The sequence below is a fragment of the Microcaecilia unicolor genome, chromosome 2 (assembly GCF_901765095.1).
Source record: "Microcaecilia unicolor chromosome 2, aMicUni1.1, whole genome shotgun sequence".
Classification (NCBI taxonomy): Eukaryota; Metazoa; Chordata; class Amphibia; order Gymnophiona; family Siphonopidae; genus Microcaecilia; species Microcaecilia unicolor.
The window spans coordinates 91,306,669-91,330,146 of NC_044032.1; the positions used below are offsets into that span (position 1 = coordinate 91,306,669).

At 45.5% G+C, this 23,478-nt stretch overlaps 1 protein-coding gene across 1 annotated transcript in view; it reads left to right on the forward strand.

The window, feature by feature from the left end:
* Nucleotides 1-9,650: 9,650 nt before the first annotated feature.
* NDUFS4 (NADH:ubiquinone oxidoreductase subunit S4) overlaps nt 9,651-23,478 on the forward strand; it is a 201,269-nt gene continuing 187,441 nt past the window's right edge. Inside the window, exon 1 of the mRNA XM_030193122.1 lies at nt 9,651-9,812. Within this exon, the coding sequence (XP_030048982.1) occupies nt 9,700-9,812 (113 nt within the window). The 5' untranslated portion in view covers nt 9,651-9,699. The remainder of the gene's footprint in view (nt 9,813-23,478) is intronic.

Genomic DNA, 23,478 nt, shown 5'->3' on the forward strand with positions numbered 1-23,478 from the left:
GACGTCCATCTCTCGATTTTTGTCGAACGATTGTTGTCGAAAATAAGCCTGATAATGGCCAAAAAGATGTCCTAATGCCAAAAACATCCAAATCACAATTTTGGAATGCAAAAACAGGGAATGTCCAATGCTGTTTTTGTGTGTAAAACGTTTGTACCCCACATTTCCTGTTCTATTTGTCTTTCATTCAGTGATGGAGCTGTGTTCAACTTGCAAAGATGGAGTCATACTCACCACGCAAAAATGGATCCGCACCCAACTGGTATATATGGAGCTGTGCTCAACAGTGATAGAAGGTTCAGAAGATAAAGATAGAGTCACACTCAACAGGCAGCGATACAGTCACGCTCAACCAGCAGAGATGGAGCTCAGATAGTCATCAGAAATGGAACTGTGCCCCACAAAGCAGCTGCAGCCACCATGCATTTGTGGTCTTGTTCACAATCAGGACTAGCACTGCATACCACACAGAAAAAAGGTGTTTGCTCCACATTCAGATATGGAGCCATTCCAATCAACAGAGAGGAAACTGGGAACAGACTAAAAGATGAAAGTGAACTGAGATTGAGACCAACGAAGCACGAGAAGACTATGCTAGATTTGATGATGTGGCCACCAGATGTAGCCACAACTATCCTCAAAAACCAAATACCAAGCAACGCAGCATGTGGAAAGGGGAAACTGTGCTGTAAAGACAGTGATGAAACTACATTCCACATGTGCCAATGTAAGAAACTCAACAGCCATGAAAGAGCCAAATTCTGAAGATACTGTAGAGCCATGTGCTAGCCAAGCAGCAGTAGCCATGCACTGAGCTGAAGCTGTCACTGTGAGCCAAAGGCCAACAGCAGCCACAGGAACTGCCAGAGGCCAAAAAAGATGGAGCTGCAAACAGCGAAAGAATGCCTGTATAAGCAAAAAGACACAACCTCGCCACCTGTCCAGCGAAACGACAGCACTTGAGATAGCAAGAACCCAACAGTATGCTGTGGTCAGCTAGGCCAAGCAGCCTGTGTAGCCCCCAACATGACGGTCCTGTAACAGTGACCATGAAGAAGCTGATAAAGGCGCCACAAACTGTCTTCCGCTGATCAGCAGCATAAAATATCAGGCTGCAATCTGCCAGGTACCCAGGGGGCATCACACCTGGCACCTACTCCATGTCACAAGGCTAAAGCAGTCCAAAGGCAATACTGCAAGTGCTAAATAATCTGAAAAGCAATCGCCCATGCAAGAATTGCCCCAAGGTAGCTAAAGGCGCAAAGAGCTAAGTACATAAGTACAATGTAGTAAATTTAAAACAAATCGGATAAAATTTTTCTTCACTCAATGTGTAATTAAACTCTGGAATTTGTTGCCAGAGAATGTGGTAAAGGCGGTTAGCTTAGTGGAATTTTAAAAAGGTTTGGACGGCTTCCTAAAGGAAAAGTCTATAGACCGTTATTAAATGAACTTGGGGAAAATCCACTATGTACATAAGTATTGCCATACTGGGAAAGACCAAAGGTCCATCGAGCCCAGCATCCTGTTTCCAACAGTGGCCAATCCAGGTCACAAATACCTGGCAGATCCCAAAAAAGTACAAAACATTTTATACTGCTTATCCAATATATCCAGGCAGCTGCGAGATCAAAAAGCTGCCATATGCTGAATTCAAACTCCGCAAATGAAGTAGGCAGCTGAAAGCAAGGCAAGGCACCAAAAAACAGATCAGACAGCAAAACAGGGAAGGCTCCCAACTCTTTATGGGACTGCCACCTCAGGGAGGCCATGCCAGGATGCCTAATGTGCCCCAAAGGCGGCTGCTGCAGTAGTACACCATTAGATACTCATAGAGACACAGACCACCAGCTGCCCCTGCATCAGAGGGAAGAAAAATGGCCATGCCTCAGGAAGAAGAAAAAATAGCCAAAGTGGCATAGAGCCACAGCTACCAAAACAAGGAACTCCGCAATCCAGTACCTGAAATAAATGCAGCAGAGGGCAGCAAACGCTCCTGCAAGTGCAGGAACAAGCTAAAAGCTGCCTATGAAGCAGGGAAAAAGCAAGCCAGGCAACCATGACGAGATGTTACCCCTTAGCTCGAGGCAAGAATGAAATGCACTCCCCCCCAGGAAACGAGGGCAGCCCACGCCAGCACAGCCAAGACCTCAGAAATAGAAGTGAGCTGCCTACTGAAAACGCAGCCGGCAGGAGTAGCCTGGAGAAGTCCACCGAAGAGAAGGCTGCAAGGGCAGCCAAGAGTGACCTGAGACCAGCAAGGTCCAGGCTTCTTCTGTACAGAAATTTGCCATGCGAGAAGTAGCCGAGACCTGAAACCACAAAGGCAGACAAAAAACCTCCACCAATCAAGGGAACTGGTGCCATCTGTACCACAATGGCCCAAAAGCTCCAAAGAGAAAAAGAGAAAGAGCAATCATTACAGCCTGTCACCAAAATGGCTGCAACCGACTGAAGAGAGGTACTGTAAAAAAGCGCCAAAATCACTTCCGCGCTGGCCCAACAGTAGTTTTCCAAAAACATAGGCAAACCCCCAAACAGGCTGCACAAAAAGAAATACTGTACCACCGGATGTGTACTAACCTGAACAGCACAAACCCAACAGAGGGGAAGAATGAAAGTTCATACTCACAATTTTGCCGGCCTTATCAGTACCCACAGGCCTTCTAAATCTGATCAGGTGGCTGAATCCAGACAGTTGCAGGGGTGCAGACATCCCCCCACCTCTCCTCTAGAATACAACATAAGCAGAAATCTGCTCTCTTCCAGAATTTCTTTTTCAAAGTTCTGTGAAGAGGAGGGAGGAAGGAAGGAGTGGCAGGAGGGGAGGGACCTGGCACCACCAGGTGTACCAAAAGTCAGGCACCTCTACTGACCAAGACATCCCCAAGCTCAACTGAACCAGGAAACCCGAACAGGAGCCACAGAAGCAGAAGAAACCAGGAGTTTGTGAGAGACCATCCACAGCCTGCTGGAGATAGAGAATACTGTCTGACCAAGGAGCATACTGTCCTATGTGGCAAAGTTCAGTTTGGTACTTTCTATCTCCACCTTCTGGTAGGTGGTCATAACCCACAAGTTTCTGGATTTGTCTGCTGATGATGACAAGGAAAGGGGCAATTCTATAACGTAGAGCCAAGATGTAGTTATCACAATTGGGCACGCTTAGAGCCAATTCTATATTGGCTTCACGGTACACAAGGTGTTACAGAATACTAGAGTAACGCCATGTTGGCGTGACAAAATATAGGTGCATCTGCTTACAATGGGTGCACTAACTTACATGTGCAATTAATATTCTATAAGTTGCACATATCGCTTGGCAACATGCTCATGGCCTCTCCTTACTCAACCCAAGTGTACTCCTCCCTCGCAGTTACACACTAACCCCCATATTCTATATAATGTGTCTGTACACACGCACCTTATTCTACCACAACATTACTGTATTTGTTCATACCAGAATTGGAGAATGCCTTTACGGTACTATGTAAGCCACATTGAGCCTGCAAATAGGTGGGAAAATGTGGGATACAAATGTAACAAATAAAATAAATAAATATGGTCACCTCTCAAAACCCTCTCTTCCTTTTAATCGCTTCACCCCTTCTGAGAAGTTCTGAAAGAAGAGGACATTTCTCTGGGTAAGAGAACATTATTTTGCTCTGTGATTTGGTGATTTAAAGATTGGGGATAAAAGAGGAATTATAGGTTCACTGATAAAGACTGTTTGAATTTAAATAAACAAACTTTAACTAGTCTCCATACTATAAAACCCTTTTCCCCATAGCTTTAAACTTGATCTTTCTGCCTCAGCCTACAGCATTAACAGATAGTCTCTAAAAGGCACAGCAAGGCCAAGTTCAGTCTTTGTTCCTGCCCATCCTTAGCACTTCTCCATTTATAGCCTTAATTTATAGTCAGTTATTCTGATTAGGATAACAACAGGGGAGTTTAATTACAGAGTTTTAATAAATAAGTTTCATTATTTTCTGAGAAGTTTCACTACTTTCTAAGAAGACAGCACTAAATAAATCATACAATATATGTTATAATCTTAAGGCTCTTTATATAAATCACAAGTCTCTAGTACCTTAACAAATTTTAATTAAACAACTCAATAATACCAAGATGCAGACAGCAGTAAGAGGGATTCTATCTAGTCTTTTGCATTGAGTGTTACATGTTTGATTATCTCCCAGTTGGAGAGAGGTTATATGTGTGTGCACACTGCAAAGAGCTCCTAGCTCTCAGAGAATGAGTCTGTTCTCTTGAGCTAGAGTAGTAGACTCAGAAGAGCTAAGGGAGACAGAGAGGTATTTAGAGGAGACCTACAGGGACATTGTAGAGAAGTCCCACATCCAGTCTGGTAGCCACTGTTGAGGTTTTTGGGTCACACATAGAGGGGCATAATTGAACGAAAACGTCTATCTCCATGGGCGTTTATCTTCAAGAACGGGTCCGTGAAGGGGCGGACCGAACCGTATTTTCAAAAAAAATAAACGTCCATGTTTTATTTGACAATTTGTGAGCTGGGCGTTTTTGTTTTTCAGTGATAATGGAAAATGAAAGCGCCCAGCTCAAAAACGAATAAATCCAAGGCATTTGTTCGTGGGAGGGGCCAGGATTCGTAGTGCACTGGTCCCCCTCACATGCCAGGACACTAACCGGGCACCCTAGGGGGCACTTTTAGAAAAAAAAAAAAAAAAAAAGGTAAAAGAGCTCCCAGGTGCATAGCACCCTTCCCTTGTGTGTTGAGCCCCCCAAATCCCCCTCAAACCCACTGCCCACAAGTCTACACCATTACTATAGCCCTAAGGGGTGAAGGGGGGCACCTACATGTGGGTACAGTGGGTTTGGGGGGGTTGGACGACTAAGCATTAAGCAGCACAATTGTAACAGGTAGGGGGGGGATGGGCCTGGGTCCACCTGCCTGAAGTCCACTGCACCCCCTAACAACTGCTCCAGGGACCTGCATACTGCTGGTGGGTATGACATTTGAGGGTGAAAATAAAAAGTTGTGAAACATAATTTTTTGTGGTGGGAGGGGGTTAGTGACCACTGGGGGAGTCAGGGGAGGTCATCCCCGATTCCCTCTGGTGGTAATCTGGTCATTTAGGGCACTTTTTGGGGCCTTATTCGTGAAAAAACAGGGTCCAGGAAAAGTGCCCTAAATTCTAGCTACAAACGCATACTTTTTTCCATTATCGGCGAAAGGCGCCCATCTCTCCTCGGCCGATAACCACGCCCCAGTTCCACCTTCGCCACGCCTCTGACATGCCCCCGTCAACTTTGTACGCTTCCGCAATGGAGTGCAGTTGAAAACGTCCAAAATCGGCTTTCTATTATACCGATTTATTCGTTTTTGTGAGATAAACGTCTATCTCCCGATTTGGGTCGAAATCTAGGCGTTTTTCTCTTTCAATTATAAGGTGGATAGCCTCTATTGTTCATGTGACACCCGGGCCATGGCACGTCTTCACATGAGAACTGCAAAGTGGACCCTAGCTTCCCAGTGGTGTCAGACCACGTGGACCAGCAGAAGAAAGGAGGTGTTGATGTCCCTGTACAAGTCATTGGTGAGGCCCCACCTGGAGTATTGTGTTCAGTTTTGGAGGCCGTATCTTGCTAAGGATGTAAAAAGAATTGAAGCGGTGCAAAGAAAAGCTACAAAAATGGTATGGGATTTGCGTTACAAGGCGTATGAAGAGAGACTTGCTTTTTTTTTTTTTTTCAAATCTTTTATTAACAATTGAACAGTATATAAACATATCATTCCAGTTACAGCTATCATTAACCAGAAACTCTTTTTTTTTTTTTAATCCCATCCCCTCCCTCCCTCCTTCAGTCCAGTGGTGCTGTCTCTTGATTATGGAATTGTTCATAAGATGACCAAATGTTTGTGAAAATTTTCATGGTGCCTTTCCTCTTAGCAGTCAATTTTGACATTTGGTATAAAAAGTCCACTCGTTGAGTTATCACTTGCAATGCTGGTGTGTCTGCTTGCTTCCAGTTCCGAGCCAGTGCTATCTTAGCCGCTACAAAATATTGAGTAGCTAGTCTGTGCTGTCCACTGGAAACTGATCGGGGCCGAAAGTGGAGAAGGCAATGCTCTACCTTTTTCGGGTATGATTGTTGCAGCACTTTATTTACCAATTGTACCACTTCCTCCCAAAACTGTTGTACTTTTGTGCATGTCCACCATATATGGTAAAATGTGCCCCGAAGGCCACACTCTCGCCAACATTGTCCCGATGTTCCCGGATATATCTTTTGCAATTTGTCTGGGGTGTAATACCACCAGTATAGTATTTTATGTCCATTTTCGTTTATGGATTGTGCTGGGGAGGCTCTAAGTAAGTATTTATAATTACTCATCCATGTCGTTCTAGAATAAGGACATTGCATTTCTTTCTCCCACCTCTTGTGGTATATAACTTGGGGATCCGTCCTACCAAGCAGTGCCAGATATATCCGGGATATGCTGCCTCTGCCCCCTCCCCTACGCATAGCTAATTCGAGGTTTGTCTCTTCTAGATCTAGCTCATCTTGTGCTCGTCTTCTAATAGAAGAGAGACTTGCTAACCTGAACATGTATACCCTGGAGGAAAGGAGAAACAGGGGTGATATGATACAGATGTTCAAATATTTGAAAGGTATTAATCTGCAAACAAACCTTTTCCGGAGATGGGAAGGCGGTAGAACTAGAGGATATGAAATTTTTTCATGGAGAGAGTGGTGGATACTTGGAATGCCCTCTTGTGGGAGGTGGTGGAGATGAAAATGGTAACAGAATTCAAAAATGTATGGGATAAACATAAATGAATCCTGTTCAGAAAGAATGGATCCTCAGAAACTTAGCGGAGATTGGGTGGCAGCACCGGTGGTGGAAGGCAGGGCTAGTGGTTGGGAGGTTCCATAGAAACCTATGGAACTTTGGAAGGCTAAGTGCTTTGAAAATGAGCCCCCATGTAACCTAGGGATGTCATGCGAGTACCGCCAGAGCTGGTTCAGTCTCTATTCTGGTCGATAATTTGATCCAATTTGACTTTGGAACTCCCATTACAAATTCCACAACCCACGAAAATGCTGACAATGGATGCATCCTGCCTGCGGCGGAGGGGGGGGGGGGAGCTCATTTAGACAGGCTTCACACTCAAGATGCTTGCTCAGTCCAGCATTCTTCACACGACCTCATGCCCATCCTGGCGAAAGCGCACTGCACACCTTGGACTGCAAGCGAACATTGGCCTTTACTTGGAGCAGACTAGGCACTACAGACAGTCCACCCAACCTTTTGGTTCTTTTGATCCCAATAGGATGGGGGTTGCAAATGGAAAACACACTATTTCCAATTGGCTGGCAGATTACATTTCTTTTACTTATACCCAGGCTGGGTTGACCCTTGAGGATCATGTCAGGACTCACAATGTCAGAGCCATGGCTGCGTTGATAACCCACTTGAGGTCAGCCTCCGTTGAAGAAATTTGCAAGACTGCAATATGGTCTTCAGTCCACATGCTCACATCTCACTACTGCCTTGAGCAGGATACCTGACGTGACAGTTGGTTTGGACAGACAATTCTGCAGAATTTGTTTGGGGTCTATAGACCAACTCCACCCTCCTAGGCCCATTTTGTTCTGTTCCAGGCTGCACTCTCACCCAGTTGGATATAGTTTCAGGTTATTATTTTGCCCTCGCTGTTGCAAGGTCCAATTGACCACTAGTTGTTGATTTTGGTGAGCCTGGTAGCTAGGGATTCCCATCTTTGAGAATTATAGGCCTGCTTGAACTGGGAGAATGTGACGGTATTTACCTGTAGTAGGTGTTCTCCAAGGACAGCTGGCCTTATATTCTCACATACCCTCCCACCTTCCCCTTGGAGTTGTCTCCTTTATGGAGTGGAGGAGTGGCCTAGTGGTTAGGGTGGTGGACTTTGGTCCTGGGGAACTGAGGAGCTGAGTTTGATTCCCACTTCAGGCACAGGCAGCTCCTTGTGACTCTGGGCAAGTCACTTAACCCTCCATTGCCCCATGTAAGTCGCATTGAGCCTGCCATGAGTGGGAAAGCACGGGGTACAAATGTAACAAAAAAAATTTGTTTTTATTATGCTTTACATTGTACTGCTGGTCTCGCGCTCTCACGGAAGGCAAGAAGGCACATGTGCAGCGGAGCTCATCTCATACTCAAAGACCTACTTTTAAGCTTGCTACAAGTTCCAGACTAGCAATCCATCTGTAAGAATATAAGGTCTGTTGTCCTCGAAGAATACCTGCTACAGGTAAGTACCTTCGCTTTACTGCACTACTAGACATATGTAGTGCTGTACAGGGCCGCCGAGAGACTCAGCCGGGCCTGGGGCAGGGCTGCTGCTGGGCCAGGGGCAGAATCAACACCGCCACCTGCCCGCTTGAAGTACCTTGGCTGGCCCCACCAGCTGCAGGCAAAGTGGTTCCTTCCTCTGCCCAGCACTACCTGCCCCTGTGGCTGCTTTCCTCAAGTCACACATGCTCAGTCTCAAAACTAAGTATGTGTGGCCTGAGGGCCCAACGGCTGCTAGGCAAGCAATGCAAGGGGGGCCCGGCCCCAGAGTTTTCTCTCTCCTGCTCCTGTCAGGACGCGATCACCCGGGTCCCGCAGGAGAGAGAGAGACCCCTGCGCCCCCGGGGAATTTTGCCCCCTCCTCTCGGCGGCTATAGTGCTGTACAGTCACATGGAGTGATATTTAACTTGATCAACACCACACAAATTCAACTTGGAAAACCTCACACAAATTCAGCTCTTAAATATCTCATTATCAATGTTCTGTCTGCTTTCAATCTTGTTCCTACATACAAAATTCATTAATTGTGAACTTATATGCCACAATAAGTTCACAATTACTACTATTGATTTAAGTGGATATTAAGCCAGTACAATTTTGATTAAAATGATTAAAAGTCGATTGAGACAAATGAGGAAGCACAGTGGCACTACAGCCCTGGATTGAGTATGGACATGAGCAGTCGCTTGTGTTCTGATGGTCTAACAAATACTGAATATTGTATTTTGTCTGCATGAACAAGATTGAAAGCAGAGGGGACATTGATGAGATATTAAGAACTGAATTTGTGTTGGGTTTTCTGTGGCTGGTAGTCATATGGGCCAGCCCTTTCTTTATGGAGGTTATATTCTAGTCAAGACATTTAGAATAGTCAAAGAAAAGATTTTATTAATGTTGTTTACTATAAAATAATTAAAATCAAAAGAAGGCAATGAACAAGGAGTACCAGAACTTAAGTTTTGAAAAGAGTATATATAAGAAAAATTAGGTGGCATTACCTGTACCTCAACACATACAGTCTGATGCAGTCTGAATTTAAATCTCATGTACGTTTTTAAAGTTTTGCTAAAAGCGGGCCTAATATTTTTTCTTCATGACATAACAAGGAACACAAAAAAATTGATCTTCCTCCTAAGGCTGACTATAGTATTTTAACACATTAGCACTTTACTCGTATGTGAATACCTAACATTTGAATACAAACACCATGATGTTCAATAAAAGGGGCCAGGGCTCGAGGATATTCAATGTTTTATGATGTCGTTACTAAACGGGCTGGCATCACCTTCTTCCAGCCCTCACAACAAGCTGTCCACTCCTTAGCCCTTCCATTTGGCGCACTTTGTCTTTCTAGCAACGGTCTTGAAATGTCCCTATGCGGCCTCCGTCTCAGCTTATCCGGCACAAGATGGCGTCCCCGATGTTGCTGGCCTTAAGACAGAGTTTTGTAAAGAACAGAGCTGTCGCCGTTTGTCTTAGCCCGACCAGGTAACTACCCTGTACTTCTCTACGGTTATGCGTCGGCATTACGAGCCCCTTAGAATCTGACTTGTCCTCTTCTTCAATCGGACGTTGCTTGGCTCGCTTATTCACCTCCCCCCCCCCCCCCCCGAACTCGACACTCCTGCACCAAAATAGGAAATCTGCTACCTTCATTTTAGTCGTTCCTCTCCTCTTTCCTTTGCTTGTATTTTTATAGCACGACATTACATACTTCTGCTGTTTTCTAGTGTCCACATTTAGACTGCATGTGCGTGTTGTCATGTAATTTTTAGAGCGTCCAAATTTAAGGTGACTTTTCCTCTCTTTACTGCTCTCTAGAATCCCATGGTTTTGAATATATTTGAAATACTAACCAAGTAGGATCATTTCTGGAAAAGACAAATATGCCTTCTCGCTTTCAAGTTTCTGTTATCTGCTGTTTGTTGTACTTGTTCTGCTGCCAAATATTTTACTGTTTAATTTTGTTTGTGGAAATTTGGAAATATAGATTATGATTTTTTTTTTGGTACATGTGGAAGAAAATATTGTGCTTCTCCACAACCACTAGAACAGGGGTTCTTAACTTTTTTTTCCCCTGCATCCCTTTAACTCATCAGTGAAACCTTCTCACCCCCTTCCTAAACCATGTGACTACTGACTACAGATAGTCTAGCTAGCAGCTACTAGGGATAACAGGTTGCTACTAGTATATACAATTGTACTACCAATAACTGCTTGAACTCTACAAGTACAGTATATACAATTGTACTACCAATAACTGTCTAGAAAGTTTCAATAAACTCTTGGATTTTGAGATTATTCTACATATATAGTAAATTACAGCAGATAAAGACCTGTACGGTCCATCCAGTCTGCCCAACAAGAAACTCATTTTACATGGTATTTAATACTTTATACCTGAGTTTGATTCATCCTTTCTGTTCTCATGGCACAGATCGTAGAAGTCTGCCCAGCACTGTTCTTGTACTAAAAGTTCTGAAGCTAATGTTGAAGCTCCTTAAAATTTACACTCCAGCTCATCCATATCTATTAAGTAATGATTAGGGCATAGACCATAGAAGTCTGCCCAGCACTGGTTTTGCTTCCCAATTACCGGTGTTGCCACCCAATCTCCGCTAAGATTCCGTGGATCCATTCCTTCTAAACAGGATTCCTTTGTGTTTATCCCACCCATGTTTGAATTCCATTACCGTTTTCATCTCCACCACATCCCATGGGAGGGCATTCCACGTATCCATTACTCTTTCCATGAAAAAATACTTCATGACATTACTCCGGAGTCTTCACCCTTCAACCTCAATTCATGTCCTCTAGTTCTACCGTCTTCTCCAGAAAAGGTTTGTTTTGTGGATTAATACCTTTCAGATATTTGAATGTCTATATCATGTCTCCCCTGTTTCTCCTTTCCTCCAAGGTATACGTGTTCAGGTCTCCTCGTACAGTTTGCAACACAAATTCCATACATTTTTGTAGCTTTTCATTGTACCGCTTCTAGTCTTTTTACATCTTTAGCAAGATACGGCCTCCAAAACTGAACCCGATGCTCCAAGTGGGGCCTCACCAACCACTTGTAGAGGGACATCTATACCTCCTTTCTTCTGGTTATACCCCTTTCTATGCAGTCTAGCATCCTTCTGTCCACGGCCGTCGCCTTGTCACATTGTTTCTTCACCTTCAGATCCGTGCTCCACGGGTTAAGAAGGCTAATGCTTCCTAAACTTTTATCCATTATGGCCCTGTTTGAGCACTTGAAAATTCACACATCCCCATATGGCAACCAGAATAAAATAGCAGTTACCCAACTTCCCCAACCAATTTAGCTGAAGTAATATGCAGCATAACTGTGCCATACTGCAGCAAATCAATGGTCCATTAAACTCCACATCTTGCCTCAAATGGTGGCGACTCCTGGTGTCTTGGAAATACTCATTAGAATACCTAACAGAAAAATTAATTTCCCATTGCTCAGCCCACATGTAAAGATTTGGAGACGCCCAAATGTATTTGACTAATAATTGCTAATGGACCTTTCTTCCTGAAACTTGTTGAAACCATTTTAAACTTGGCTATACTACCTGCCTTGACAACAAACAACCTATACAATTTGTTGCCAGAAAATAATTGTGCTTTGTGCCCATATGCCCTGATCCTCTGCAGGGGTTTCTGGTGTAATAGGAAGTCTATGTTGAATGTACTGGTAAGCTTATGAGAGCATGCATACTTCCAGGCCCATCACCAGCTGCCACTACCAGTTGCAGGTTGGAGCAGATTTGGGGTTGGGTGCTGTTTATTATGATCTTGTCTATTATATAATCCCATTTGACATAGTTCAATTAATTATATGACCCCCATATGACATAGTTCCATATAGGCAACTTATAAATAAATTGAACACCATTAGTGTGGGCCCTAAAGTTGAGTGGAAGGCAACAAGGGTAATGGTAAATGGAGTTCACTTTAAGGATAAGGCCATTACCAATGGTGTACGATGGGATAGACCTGGAAGTCTCTCAACCGGGAAAGAGGGTCATCACTTAGATGGGGCTTGAGGATCCCTCAACCAGGAAAGAAGAAATCCCTGAAAACCAACCCTGAGAGTGGAACACTGAGATTAGAACAGAGAAATTCCCAACTGTGAGATAGAAGTAAAAAAAAAAAAATGCAAGCAAATACTTATTTGGCCAAATTATTCAGTTAAATAAACCATCTTCAAAGTTTTTAATGCTATTTTGGCTTTGTACTAGCAGGAGGAAAAAAAGTGAGAGATCAAAAGGCATTGAAGGGACCAGCAAGAAAACCCAGCCACACACACAGCACCACATACAATAACAACAAACATCTTATCTGGTGTCAAGCGGTAACCGGTATCTCTAAACAACTCGAAACAGTCCAATTCAAAGTCTCCAGAGAATTAAATGTCTAGTTCTCATAGAATTATAAGAAACTTTATTGTATCAGCACTGAGAGACATGAATTCAGCAATCAGATTCTGTCTGAACGACAAGCTTTGTGCTGTTCCTTTTAGCGCTGAGATACACAGCACTTGTTCCTGACAAAGCCTAGAAGGGGGTTAAATGGTGGCCCCGTTGAACAATCTAAGCTAAATGCTGCTGTTTGAAAAATTCTTTTCAGTGTAGACATTCATATGTGTTCAGGAAAAGTTTGATTTACGTCATATTATAGTTTAAGCACTGACACATGATGCTGTGAATCTATATCATTAAACAAGAAGAAAATTTTATTTTGAAGTTTTTTAGCCCCATGATAGAAACTAAAATGCTGGTTAATTTACATAACCAGGTTAAACCAAGGATTGTCTTCCTATTTATAGCTCAGTTTGAATGATTTATACTGGTGTAACTGTTTGTCAGTATTAGGTTACCTGTATTTGACATCAGTATTTACTGCAAGTTCTGTACTGGGTAAAACATTGTTCCAGTTCCCCAGGCTGGAGAGGGACAAGGCAGGTATTCCTATACTTCATTGTCCCAAGGAAGGAAGGCATCTGTTAGCCAGTCTTAGATCTCAAAAGGTCTAAACCGCTGCCTTCAACTGTCCCGTTTTTACATGGAAATGAACCGAGGCTATGACTGCTCCTAGCAAGGGGGAGAATTTCTCATCGCCCACATCCAGTTCAGGGCCTTACCCTTCGATCTTGCCATGGTAACAAGAACGTTTACCAAGGTTATGGTGGTGATGGTGGCGGACTTCAGGGAATCTGAGTTTAGCCGTATAGCGACGAATGACTCATTCGTGTGTCGTCCTAGATAAAGTTGTCTGTCTTTGCAGTTGTTGGGTGAGTGAATTCTGAGAAGAGAAGACTAACTTCATAACAGATGCTGGAGTGTCTGGGAATTTTGTTCAACACAGCAAGAAAGAGGATCTTTCTGACGGAATGCAGGAGATTGAAGCTGATTGAATAGGTTCGTCTTCTCATTCACGGCAGGCCCATGGTCTGGGAATACCTCCAAGTTCTGGGTTCAGTGGTGGCGACAAGGGCTCATATGTGGCCTTTACAGGAGTTTGTTCTCAGCTGCTAATCTCTTCTGTCACAGAAGTATGACCTTCATCTTCCTTGGACACTGGTTGAGTATGCAGTAGTGGTTGTCGCCCAGGAATTTGATCATCGGAGGTCCCTGTCTCATAACACAATGGGAGATAGTGACAACGGACACCAACCGGCAAGTCAGGTTAGGGAGCTCATTACAAGTTCCATCTGACAAAGGGCACGTGGGTAGAACAGGAGTCTCAGTGGTTGATAATCACTTGGGAGTTCAGTGCAGTTTGGAAATCCTTGTGCGACCGCTCACTTTCTGGTGGGGGCCTGGTCTGATTTTTTTCCGACAATGCGACAGAGGTGGCATATATCAGTAAGCAATTCGGGACCTGCAGCCGTCCAATGGTGGTGCTCACGTGGGTTCCCAGGCTGTTGCTATGTCCTTTGGGCCAGCGTTACCACCTTCCTTAGCGCATGCCCTGGCTTGGCCTTTTGAATCCCATGGTGGGATGCCACTGCCTGAGGCCATTAAAGGGCTCCTATACCCTGAGTGCTTCACCTTTGCAACGGGTCCTTTCTGGTGCCTTGTCTGCTTTGCATCCTGTTTGCCTCATCTCCAGTTTCAGCCCTACCTTGTTTCAAGCTCCAGTTCCAGCCTCTCCTGCTTTGTCTCTTGTCTATGCCTTGCTTGCCTGACTCTTTGCCCAGTACTGTATTAGGCCCAGATGACTCACCTGTAGCTGCTGGTTCAGCAGCAGCCCATGGGTTCACCCTCTATTAAATTTAGATATAACATATGTATCAAACACAAAAGAATAAAGTGGTAAGAAAATTAAACTGTGCAAACTTCAATAGGAGGCACATTCTTTACAAAGTCACTGACTACTTGAAATTAAGTAAATTATTGAAAGCATTCTTATTTATTGAATTCCTCACCACTGTTAGTGATTAGGACTAGGGGGCATGCAATGAAGCTACAAAGTAGTAAATTTAATACAAATTGGAGAAAATGTTTCTTCACTCAACGTGTAATTAAACTCTGGAATTCTTTGCCAGCGAATGTGTTAAAGGCGTTTAGCTTAGCGGGGTTTTAGAAAGGTCTGAATGGCTTCCTAAAGGAAAAGGCCATAGACCATTACTAAATTGATGACTTGGGGAAAATCCACTGCTATTTCTGGGATAAGCAGCATAAAATGTATTGAACTTTTTCGGGATCTTGCCAGGTATTTGTGACCTGGATTGGCCACTGTTGGAAACAGAATGCTGGGCTTGATGGACCTTTGGTCTGTCACAGTGTGGCAATACTTTTGTACCTATGTTCTTTTATTTAATTAGTTACTGCTTGGATGTTTTACCTATTATTGTTTTGTATTTTCATTATAGTTCCCTTATTGTAATTTGCATTAAAAGGTGAAAGGAGTAGCCTAATGGTTAATACAGTGGGCTTTGATCCTGGAGACCTGGGTTCAGTTCCCACTGCAGCTCCTTGTGAGCTTGTGCAAGTTACTTAACCCTCCATTGCCTCAGGTGAACCCTCTAGGGACAGAGAAAGTACTTGCATATAATGTATACAGCGCTGCGTATGTCTAGTAGCAGAAATGTTTAGTAGTAGTAGTAGTGATGTAAGCCACATTGAACCTGAACTTGTTTGGGATAATTAATGGTACAAATGTCATAAATACATAAGCTGAAGAGCCCTAAACTCTTTAGCCTTTCCTCATATGAGAAGAGTTCCATTCCCTTTATCATTTTGGTCCCTCTTCTTTGAACCTTTTCTAATTCCGCTGTATCTTTTTTGATATACGGCGACTAGAACTGAACTTAATACTGAAGGTGAGGTCGGAGCAATAGAAGCATTATAGAACACTTGATTTTATTTACCATCCCTTTCCTAATAATTCTTAGCATTTTGTTTGCATTTTGGCTGCTGCCAAACTCTAGTCAAAAGATTTCAGTGTATTATCTATAACCACATCTTTTTCTTGGGTGCTGACCCCCCTAGTTATACCCTAGCATTAAGTAACTATGATTTAGATTAATCTTCCCAATGTATATCACTTTGCATTTGTCTACATTAAAATTCATCTGCCATTTGGATGCTCAATCTTCCATCTTCCTAAGGTCTTCCTGCAATTTTTCACTGTCCGCATGTGTTCTAACAACATTGAATAGTTTTGAGTCATCTGCAGATTTAATCACCCCACTTGTTCCAGTTTATTTATAAATTTTGGGTTTTGCTCACACCTTTTTCAGTTGTAGCTCAAGGTGAGTTACATTAAGGTACACTGGATATTTGTCTGTCCCTGGGGGGCTCGCAATTTTATCTTTGTACCTGTGGCAATGGAGGGTTAAGCATGCAAACCAGTTTATTAGTATATAAATTGGAGGCTATGAGGGAGAATGGAGTGTCCAGGCAGCTTTGCAGCCTGATGCTCCCAAGACAGAAAAATAATGCTGCTTTTGGGGTTGATTTCAAACCGTGTTAGCCCTATCTTATGGTACTGAAATACCACAGTTTAATCATTACAGCAGAAAAGTAAGGTGCAGTAAAAGTCCAATTTTTGTACCAAACCTTAATAACTATCCGTTTTAGTTCAACAAAGGGGAAATGAAGTCTGCCATCTCCACCACCATTATCTTCTCTGTATGACCTAGAATAGGTGGTCAACAGGATATTAACCCTGAGGAACATTTCTGGGTATTCCTGTATATACTCTGGCCACTCTGGTGGAATTCTCTATGGTGATCTTCTGGACCCTGCCTTAAATTAAACTCATCAGAAACAGAGTTATGGATTGGTGCAGTTGAAAATTGAACTAACAGTTCAGACTCACCAAACGCAGTGATGAAATGGAGACACTTTATGGAAGCAGTGATCGGATTTGATATTAGCTTTGAAATAAGTATACATAGCAAATCAAATACGTTAGCATTTAACATTTAAAAAGGGCGCTATAATAAAATGAGAAGAACGGTGAAAAAAAAAACAGCGGCTGCGAGGGTCAAAAATTTACATCAGGCGTGGATGCTGTTCAAAAACACCATCCTGGAAGCCCAGGCCAAATATATTCAGTGTATTAAAAAAAGGAGGACGGAAGACCATACGACAGCCGGCATGGTTAAAAAGTGAGGGGAAGGAAACTATTAGAGCTTAAAGAAAATCCTTCAGAAAATGGAAGAAGGAACCGACTGAAAATAATAAGAAACAGCATATGAAATGTCAAGTCAAATGCAAAGGGCTGGTAAGGAAGGCAAAGAGGGACTTTGAAAAAAAGATTGCATTGGAGGCAAAAACACATAGTAAAATTTTTTTTTTAGGTATATTAAAAGCAAGAAGCCGGCAAAAGAATCGGTTGGACTGCTAGATGACCAACTGCTTTCCGTCGCTGGAACGACCAAAGTTCCCGGGGGCGAAGCGAAGGTGGGTTTTGGGTGTGCCTAACACATGGGCGTCCTCAACCCATAATCGAAATAAAAAGGACATCCCTGACGAGCACTTAGATGACTTTACTTGGTCCTTTTTTTCTTATGACCAAGCCACGAAAAGGTGCCCGAACTTACCAGATGACCACCGGAGGAAATTAGGGATCACCTCCCCTTACTCCCCCAGTGGTCACTTACCCCCTCCCACCCTCAAAAAAAAAATTTTTTTTTAATATTTTTTTGCCAGGCTGTATGCCAGCCTCAAATGTCATACCCAGCACCATGACAGCAGTATGCAGGTCCCTGGAGCAGTTTTAGTGGGTGCAGTGCACTTCAGGCAGGCGAACCCAGGCCCATCCCTCCCCCTACCTGTTACACTTGTGGTGGTAAATGTGAACCCTCCAAAACCCACCAGAAACCCACTGTACCCACACCTAGGTGCCCCCCCTTCACCTGTAAAGGCTATGGTAGTGGTGTACAGTTGTGGGTAGTGGGTTTTGGGGGGCTCAGCACACAAGGTAAGGGAGCTATGTAGCTGGGAGCTTTTTCTGAAGTCCAGTGCAGTGCCCCCTAGGGTGCCCAGTTGGTGTCCTGGCATGTCAGGGGGACCAGTGCACTACGAATGCTGGCTCCTCCCATGACCAAAGGTCTTGGATTTGGTCATTTCTGAGATGGACGTCCTTAGTTTACATTATCGCCGGATCAAGTCTAAGGACGACCATCTCTAGGGACGACCTAAATTTCAAGATTTGGGTGTCCCCGACCATATTATCGAAACGAAAGATGGACGACCATCTTGTTTTGATAATACGGGTTTCCCCACCCCCTTCGCTCGGACGTCCTGCGAGGACTTCCTTAGGAAAACTTGGGCACCCCTTTCGATTATGCTCCTCCATGGAAACTAGTTAATGATGCTTGCTTATTCCCCCTGTAATACTAAACTAGGTCCTGCTTGCTTGCCCCTCTCTCTCTCTCTCTTTTTATTCTCCCTTAAAACTAAACTAGATCCTACAGTGCCTGTTAGATTCTATCTGTTAATGCTGTGGCACAGAGTTTTTAAAACTAAGTGGAAAAGTCTGTGGAGATTAGTTGATAAAATTTGCTTTTTATATTTTTATTTTGCCTAACACTAACCTACAATTCCTCCTTGAAACTCCATTCTTTAAGTTCCCAAAGCACAAAGCAAAATAGCGTTCACTTACCAGAGAAATGTCCTCTTCTCTCGGAACTTCTCAAAAAGGAAGTTCAGTGGGACCTTTCCTCTTTATATCCTGATGATAGGTAGCAGAGTGTTTCATAGGGTTGATACTGAGCGAATAGGGTTGATACTGAGCCAATATGGTGCTCTGTCTAGTGACTGAGGTGCAGTTCCTTAAATTTTGTCATTGTTAGCGCAGGAAGCGGGAAGACATATATGGTGTGAAGCAAATATTTGAGATAGGGCGGTACAGAGCCATGTAGGGGTTTGAAGATCATAACCAAAATTTTTGAATTGGACCCAACAGAGTATCGAGAGCCAATGCAGAAATTGTGTAGGGTACGAGTCTGGAGTGTTTTTGGAATACCAGTGTTGAGCACGTTGCAATAATCTAGATGGCCATCCAGGTCTGTGATTTTTCTATGGCAAATTCAAAACAATTAAAGAAAAGAAGGTGACAAAATTAGCATAATTAAAAGCACGCATCCCAGACTGTAGATTTGATAACAGAAGAAAAGATGTCCCTTCTGGTATCACTTCGCAGCTTAATTGACTGGGGTCTTTTTCCTGTTAACAGTATTTCTGTTTTGTGGATTTAGTCTGTTTATTTTGGCATAGATAGTTGGAGGTCTTTCCCAGATGTTCAGGTTGGCAGTCATTTTGTCTCGGTCTGGTTCTGGGCCATAAGGGAGCAGTAGCTAAGTGTTGTCAATATATGAATAGTAAGTGATCTGATATATCTGTGGCCTCTCAGGGCAAAAACAGAGACTTTTGTTTTTTTAATGTTGATAAAGATAGAACCCTGTGGTTCTCTACAGAAGAAAAAGAGAGAGCAGTCTGGGAATGTTTCTTGAAGGAAAGGATTGAACCAGGTTAGTACCAGACCTAGTTCCATGCCTCTTAAATGAGTGATCTATATTTTGTACTTGACAACGTTGATACTCGGTCCAGTGAGGTAAGAGTGTTTTCTGACTCCTCCGGGGTGGGCCCGCTATCGGGGCGATTTTGGCGCGAACCGCCATTTTGAATTTTACCGCCGTTTTCGGCGATGGCTGCGGAGACAGTAAAGCGCTGTTCCAAGGGTGGCAAGCGCAGATCAGCAGCGGGGCTCTGTAAATCGTGCTGTACAGACGTTAGAGCCGGCCCGAGCATGGCGAGCGACGATTCTTCGCGCTCTGAGCTGGCAGCGGGCGCCATTTTGAATTTACCATATGGCGCGATCTCCGCTGAGAAGGAGAGTCCTGAGCCCGGGGGGAGGCCTCGGAGTGAGGCTGATATGGGAGCTACTAGCCCCGGCAGAGATCTGGGTGCCCAGGGTGAGTTTTTCTCCCCTGATTTTGTCTTATTAATGCATAAAGCATACATGCTTAAAAGAGCTCTCCCACAAAGCCCGGCACGGGCCTCTTCTAATGCCTCCCCCCGGTGGATTCTAGCCTGGGTATGCCCTCTGAGGCGTTATTCCCTGATAATTGGCAGAATATGAAGTGCAGAAGGGCTCATTCCCCTTCAGAGAGTGCTGCACCTCCTTCCCCCCCCCCCCGTGGTCGGGCTGCGAGGATTCGGAGGACTCTGGCAGGCCTTCATGGTCTGAGGAGCCAGAGTCTGGTGCAGAAGTGACTCAGGTTCTGGACGATCCCTCCGTGGTGAGGATTTTCCACCGTGATGAGCTGCCAGCGCTTATTTCTGATGCCCTGCAGGCTCTCTCTATTGAGGACCCTGCCAGTGGCACAGCTTCCTCTGTGAATCCTAGGATGGCTAGTACCAAAAAGCCTGCTCGAGCCTTTCCTTTGCATGACTCCATCCAAGAGCTTATTTCGGCTCAATGGGCTGACCCCGAGGGACCTTTGAAAGTTTCCAGGGCTATGGGGCAATTATACCCTCTGAGTGAGGAGCATATGGCTCGCTTTGCTATGCCTAAAGTGGATGCCCTAGTCACAGCTGTGACAAAGAGAATTACCCTCCCTGTTGAAGGAGGTGTTGCCCTGAAGGATATTCAAGACCGTAGACTGGAATCAGCACTTAAACGGTCATTTGAAATTGCAGGTCTCACTATTCGGGCGTCTGCATGCAGTTGTTATGCTGCTAGAGCCTGCCTGGCTTGGTTGCAACAGGCAGTGCAACAGCCCGGTGATGGAGCGGAGCCCTTTTCAGATGTGGCTCCGCGGATGGAGGCGGCCTTGTCCTTTCTTGCTGACTCCCTTTATGATATTGTCAGAGCTTCGGCTAAACACATGGCAGTAGCAGTGGCGGCTCGCTGTCTTCTTTGGCTGCGGCATTGGGCGGCGGACATGGCCTCTAAGCAAAGGTTGGTGAAGTTGCCCTTTCAAGGCCTTCTCCTGTTTGGTGAGGAGTTGGAGAAAATTGTGAAGGGCCTGGGTGAGGCTAAACCCCAGTGCTTGCCCGAAGATAGGCCTCGGCCTTCCTCTAAAGGTGCGGCGGTCCACTCCTCTTACAGACCTCGCTTCCGTGAAGCTCGAAGGTACCGCCCGGGGCGTTCTGCTGGGTTCACTTCTCGTGTCCGTTTTCAGCAGAGGAACTCCTTTCGCTCGGACAAACGTTCCACAGCCACTGGCTCAAGGCCTGGAGTTCAGGGGCGACCCTCTCAATGATGGTGCGCCGGCCCTGTCCTCGAGTCCTGTCATCGGAGGACGTCTTTCCCTCTTTGTCAAGGAGTGGGCCAACATTTCCTCAGATCAGTGGGTCTTGGACCTGATCAGAGACGGTTACAGAATAGAATTCGACGCCCCTGTAAGAGACGTGTTTGTGGAGTCCCGATGCGGTTCTGCTGCCAAACGGGCGGCGGTAGAGGAGACTTTACAAGGTCTGATTCGGATAGGGGCCGTGTCCCCGGTACCTCCCGCCGAACACGGCTGCGGCTGCTACTCCATCTACTTTGTGGTGCCGCGAAAAGGAGGGTCTTTTCGCCCTATTCTGGACTTAAAAGAATTAAACAAGTCCCTGAGAGTGCGGCATTTTCACATGGAAACCCCGCGCTCCGTCATAGCGGCGGTACAGCCAGGAGAGTTTCTCACGTCTCTGGACCTGAAAGAAGCTTACTTGCACATTCCAATTTGGCCTCCGCACCAGAAGTTTCTGAGGTTTGCGGTGATGGGAAAGCATTTCCAGTTCCGGGCCTTGCCTTTTGGCCTTGCCACAGCTCCCCGCACCTTTTTGAACGTTATGGTGGTAGTAGCTGCCTTTCTAAGGCGAGAGGATATTCGGGTTCACCCGTACCTGGACGACTGGCTCATTCGAGCAAACTCTGCTGCAGAGAGTCAGCATGTAACAGCCAGAGTGGTCTCAGTACTTCAATCTCTGGGCTGGGTCGTCAATTTGGCCAAAAGTCACCTGACCCCCTTGCAGTCTCTAGAATATTTGGGGGCCAGGTTCGACACAGCCTCGGGGTATGTGTACCTACCCGAGCAAAGGCGGTGCAAGCTTCAGAATCAGGTCCGTCTGCTCCTGAGGATGCCCCACCCGTGAGCTTGGGACATTGTCCAGCTGCTTGGATCGATGACGGCCACTATGGAACTGGTGCCCTGGACGAGAGCGCACCTGAGACCTCTACAGTATGCTCTACTCCAAAGATGGTCTCCAGTATCTCAGGATTACCAATGCAGACTCTCTTGGCTCCCTGCGGCCCGACTCAGCATGGAGTGGTGGCTCTCAGACAGCATGCTGCGGCGAGGAATGCCGCTGGCGCTCCCCGATTGGTGCCTAGTGGTGACAGATGCCAGTCTGAAAGGCTGGGGTGCACATTGCAAAGGGAAGCATGCCCAGGGTCTATGGACACCCGAGGAGTCGGAGTTGTCCATCAACCGCCTAGAGTTGAAAGCGATGTTTCAGGCGCTTCTGGCCTTTCAAGTGACCCTGGAAGGATTGGCTGTCAGAGTGATGTCGGACAACACGACAGCAGTGGCCTACATAAATCGACAAGGCGGCACTCAGTGCAGAGCTCTAGCCGCGCAGGCCAAACAAATTTACCATTGGGCCGAGCTGCATCTACAGTTTCTGTCGGCAGCTCACATTGCAGGTCAGAGCAACGTGCAAGCCGATTATCTAAGCAGGCATCAGATCGATCTAGCGGAGTGGGAACTTGCAGACGAAGTGTTTCTGCAGATATGTGCCAAGTGGGGCAAGCCCGTGATGGATCTAATGGTGACAAGCTCCAATGCCAAAGTCCCGTGCTTCTTCAGCAGACGGAGAGATCCTCGCGCAGCGGGGTTGGATGCCTTGGCTCAACCCAGGCCTCCGGGCCTACTGTATGTGTTCCCTCCATGAACCTTGATAGGGCGAGTGCTCCAGCGGATTCGGCTGCATCCAGGAGAAGTGGTTCTCGTCGCCCCGGATTGGCCCAGGAGGCCTTGGTATGCGGACCTCCGACAGATGCTCGTAGAGGATCCCCTTCAGTTACCTCTGGTTCCCAACCTGTTGTCACAGGGTCCGGTGACCATGGAGGATGCCGGCCGATTTGGTCTTATGGCCTGGCGATTGAGAGGGCGCAATTGAGAGGCAGAGGCTATGCCAACAAAGTAATTACCACTCTCCTGCAAGCCCGCAAGCATTCCACTTCCGTGGCTTATGCCAGGATTTGGCACCAGTTTGAAGTCTGGTGTGCTTCCAGAGAGATCACACCCCTGCGGGCTCCTGTCTCGCCGATTCTGGACTTTTTGCAGGATGGTGTACAAAAAGACTTGGCCTATAATTCCTTGCGGGTGCAAGTGGCAGCATTGGCCTCCCTGCGTGACAAGGTTGAAGGTGTGTCTTCAGCTGCTCATCCGGATGTGGCACAGTTTCTTAGAGGGGTGCTTCAGCTCCGTCCTCCCGTGCGTGCACCTTGTCCAGCTTGGAACCTGGGGCTAGTGCTGAAGGCCCTTCAGGGTGCTCCCTTTGAATCGCTTCGGCGTGCTTCAGAGAAAGATTTGACACTGAAGGCCGTCTTGTTAGTGGCCATTACTTCGGCGAGACGGGTGTCAGAGCTCCAGGCACTGTCCTGTAGAGATCCTTTTCTGCAGTTTTCAGAGTCCAGGGTC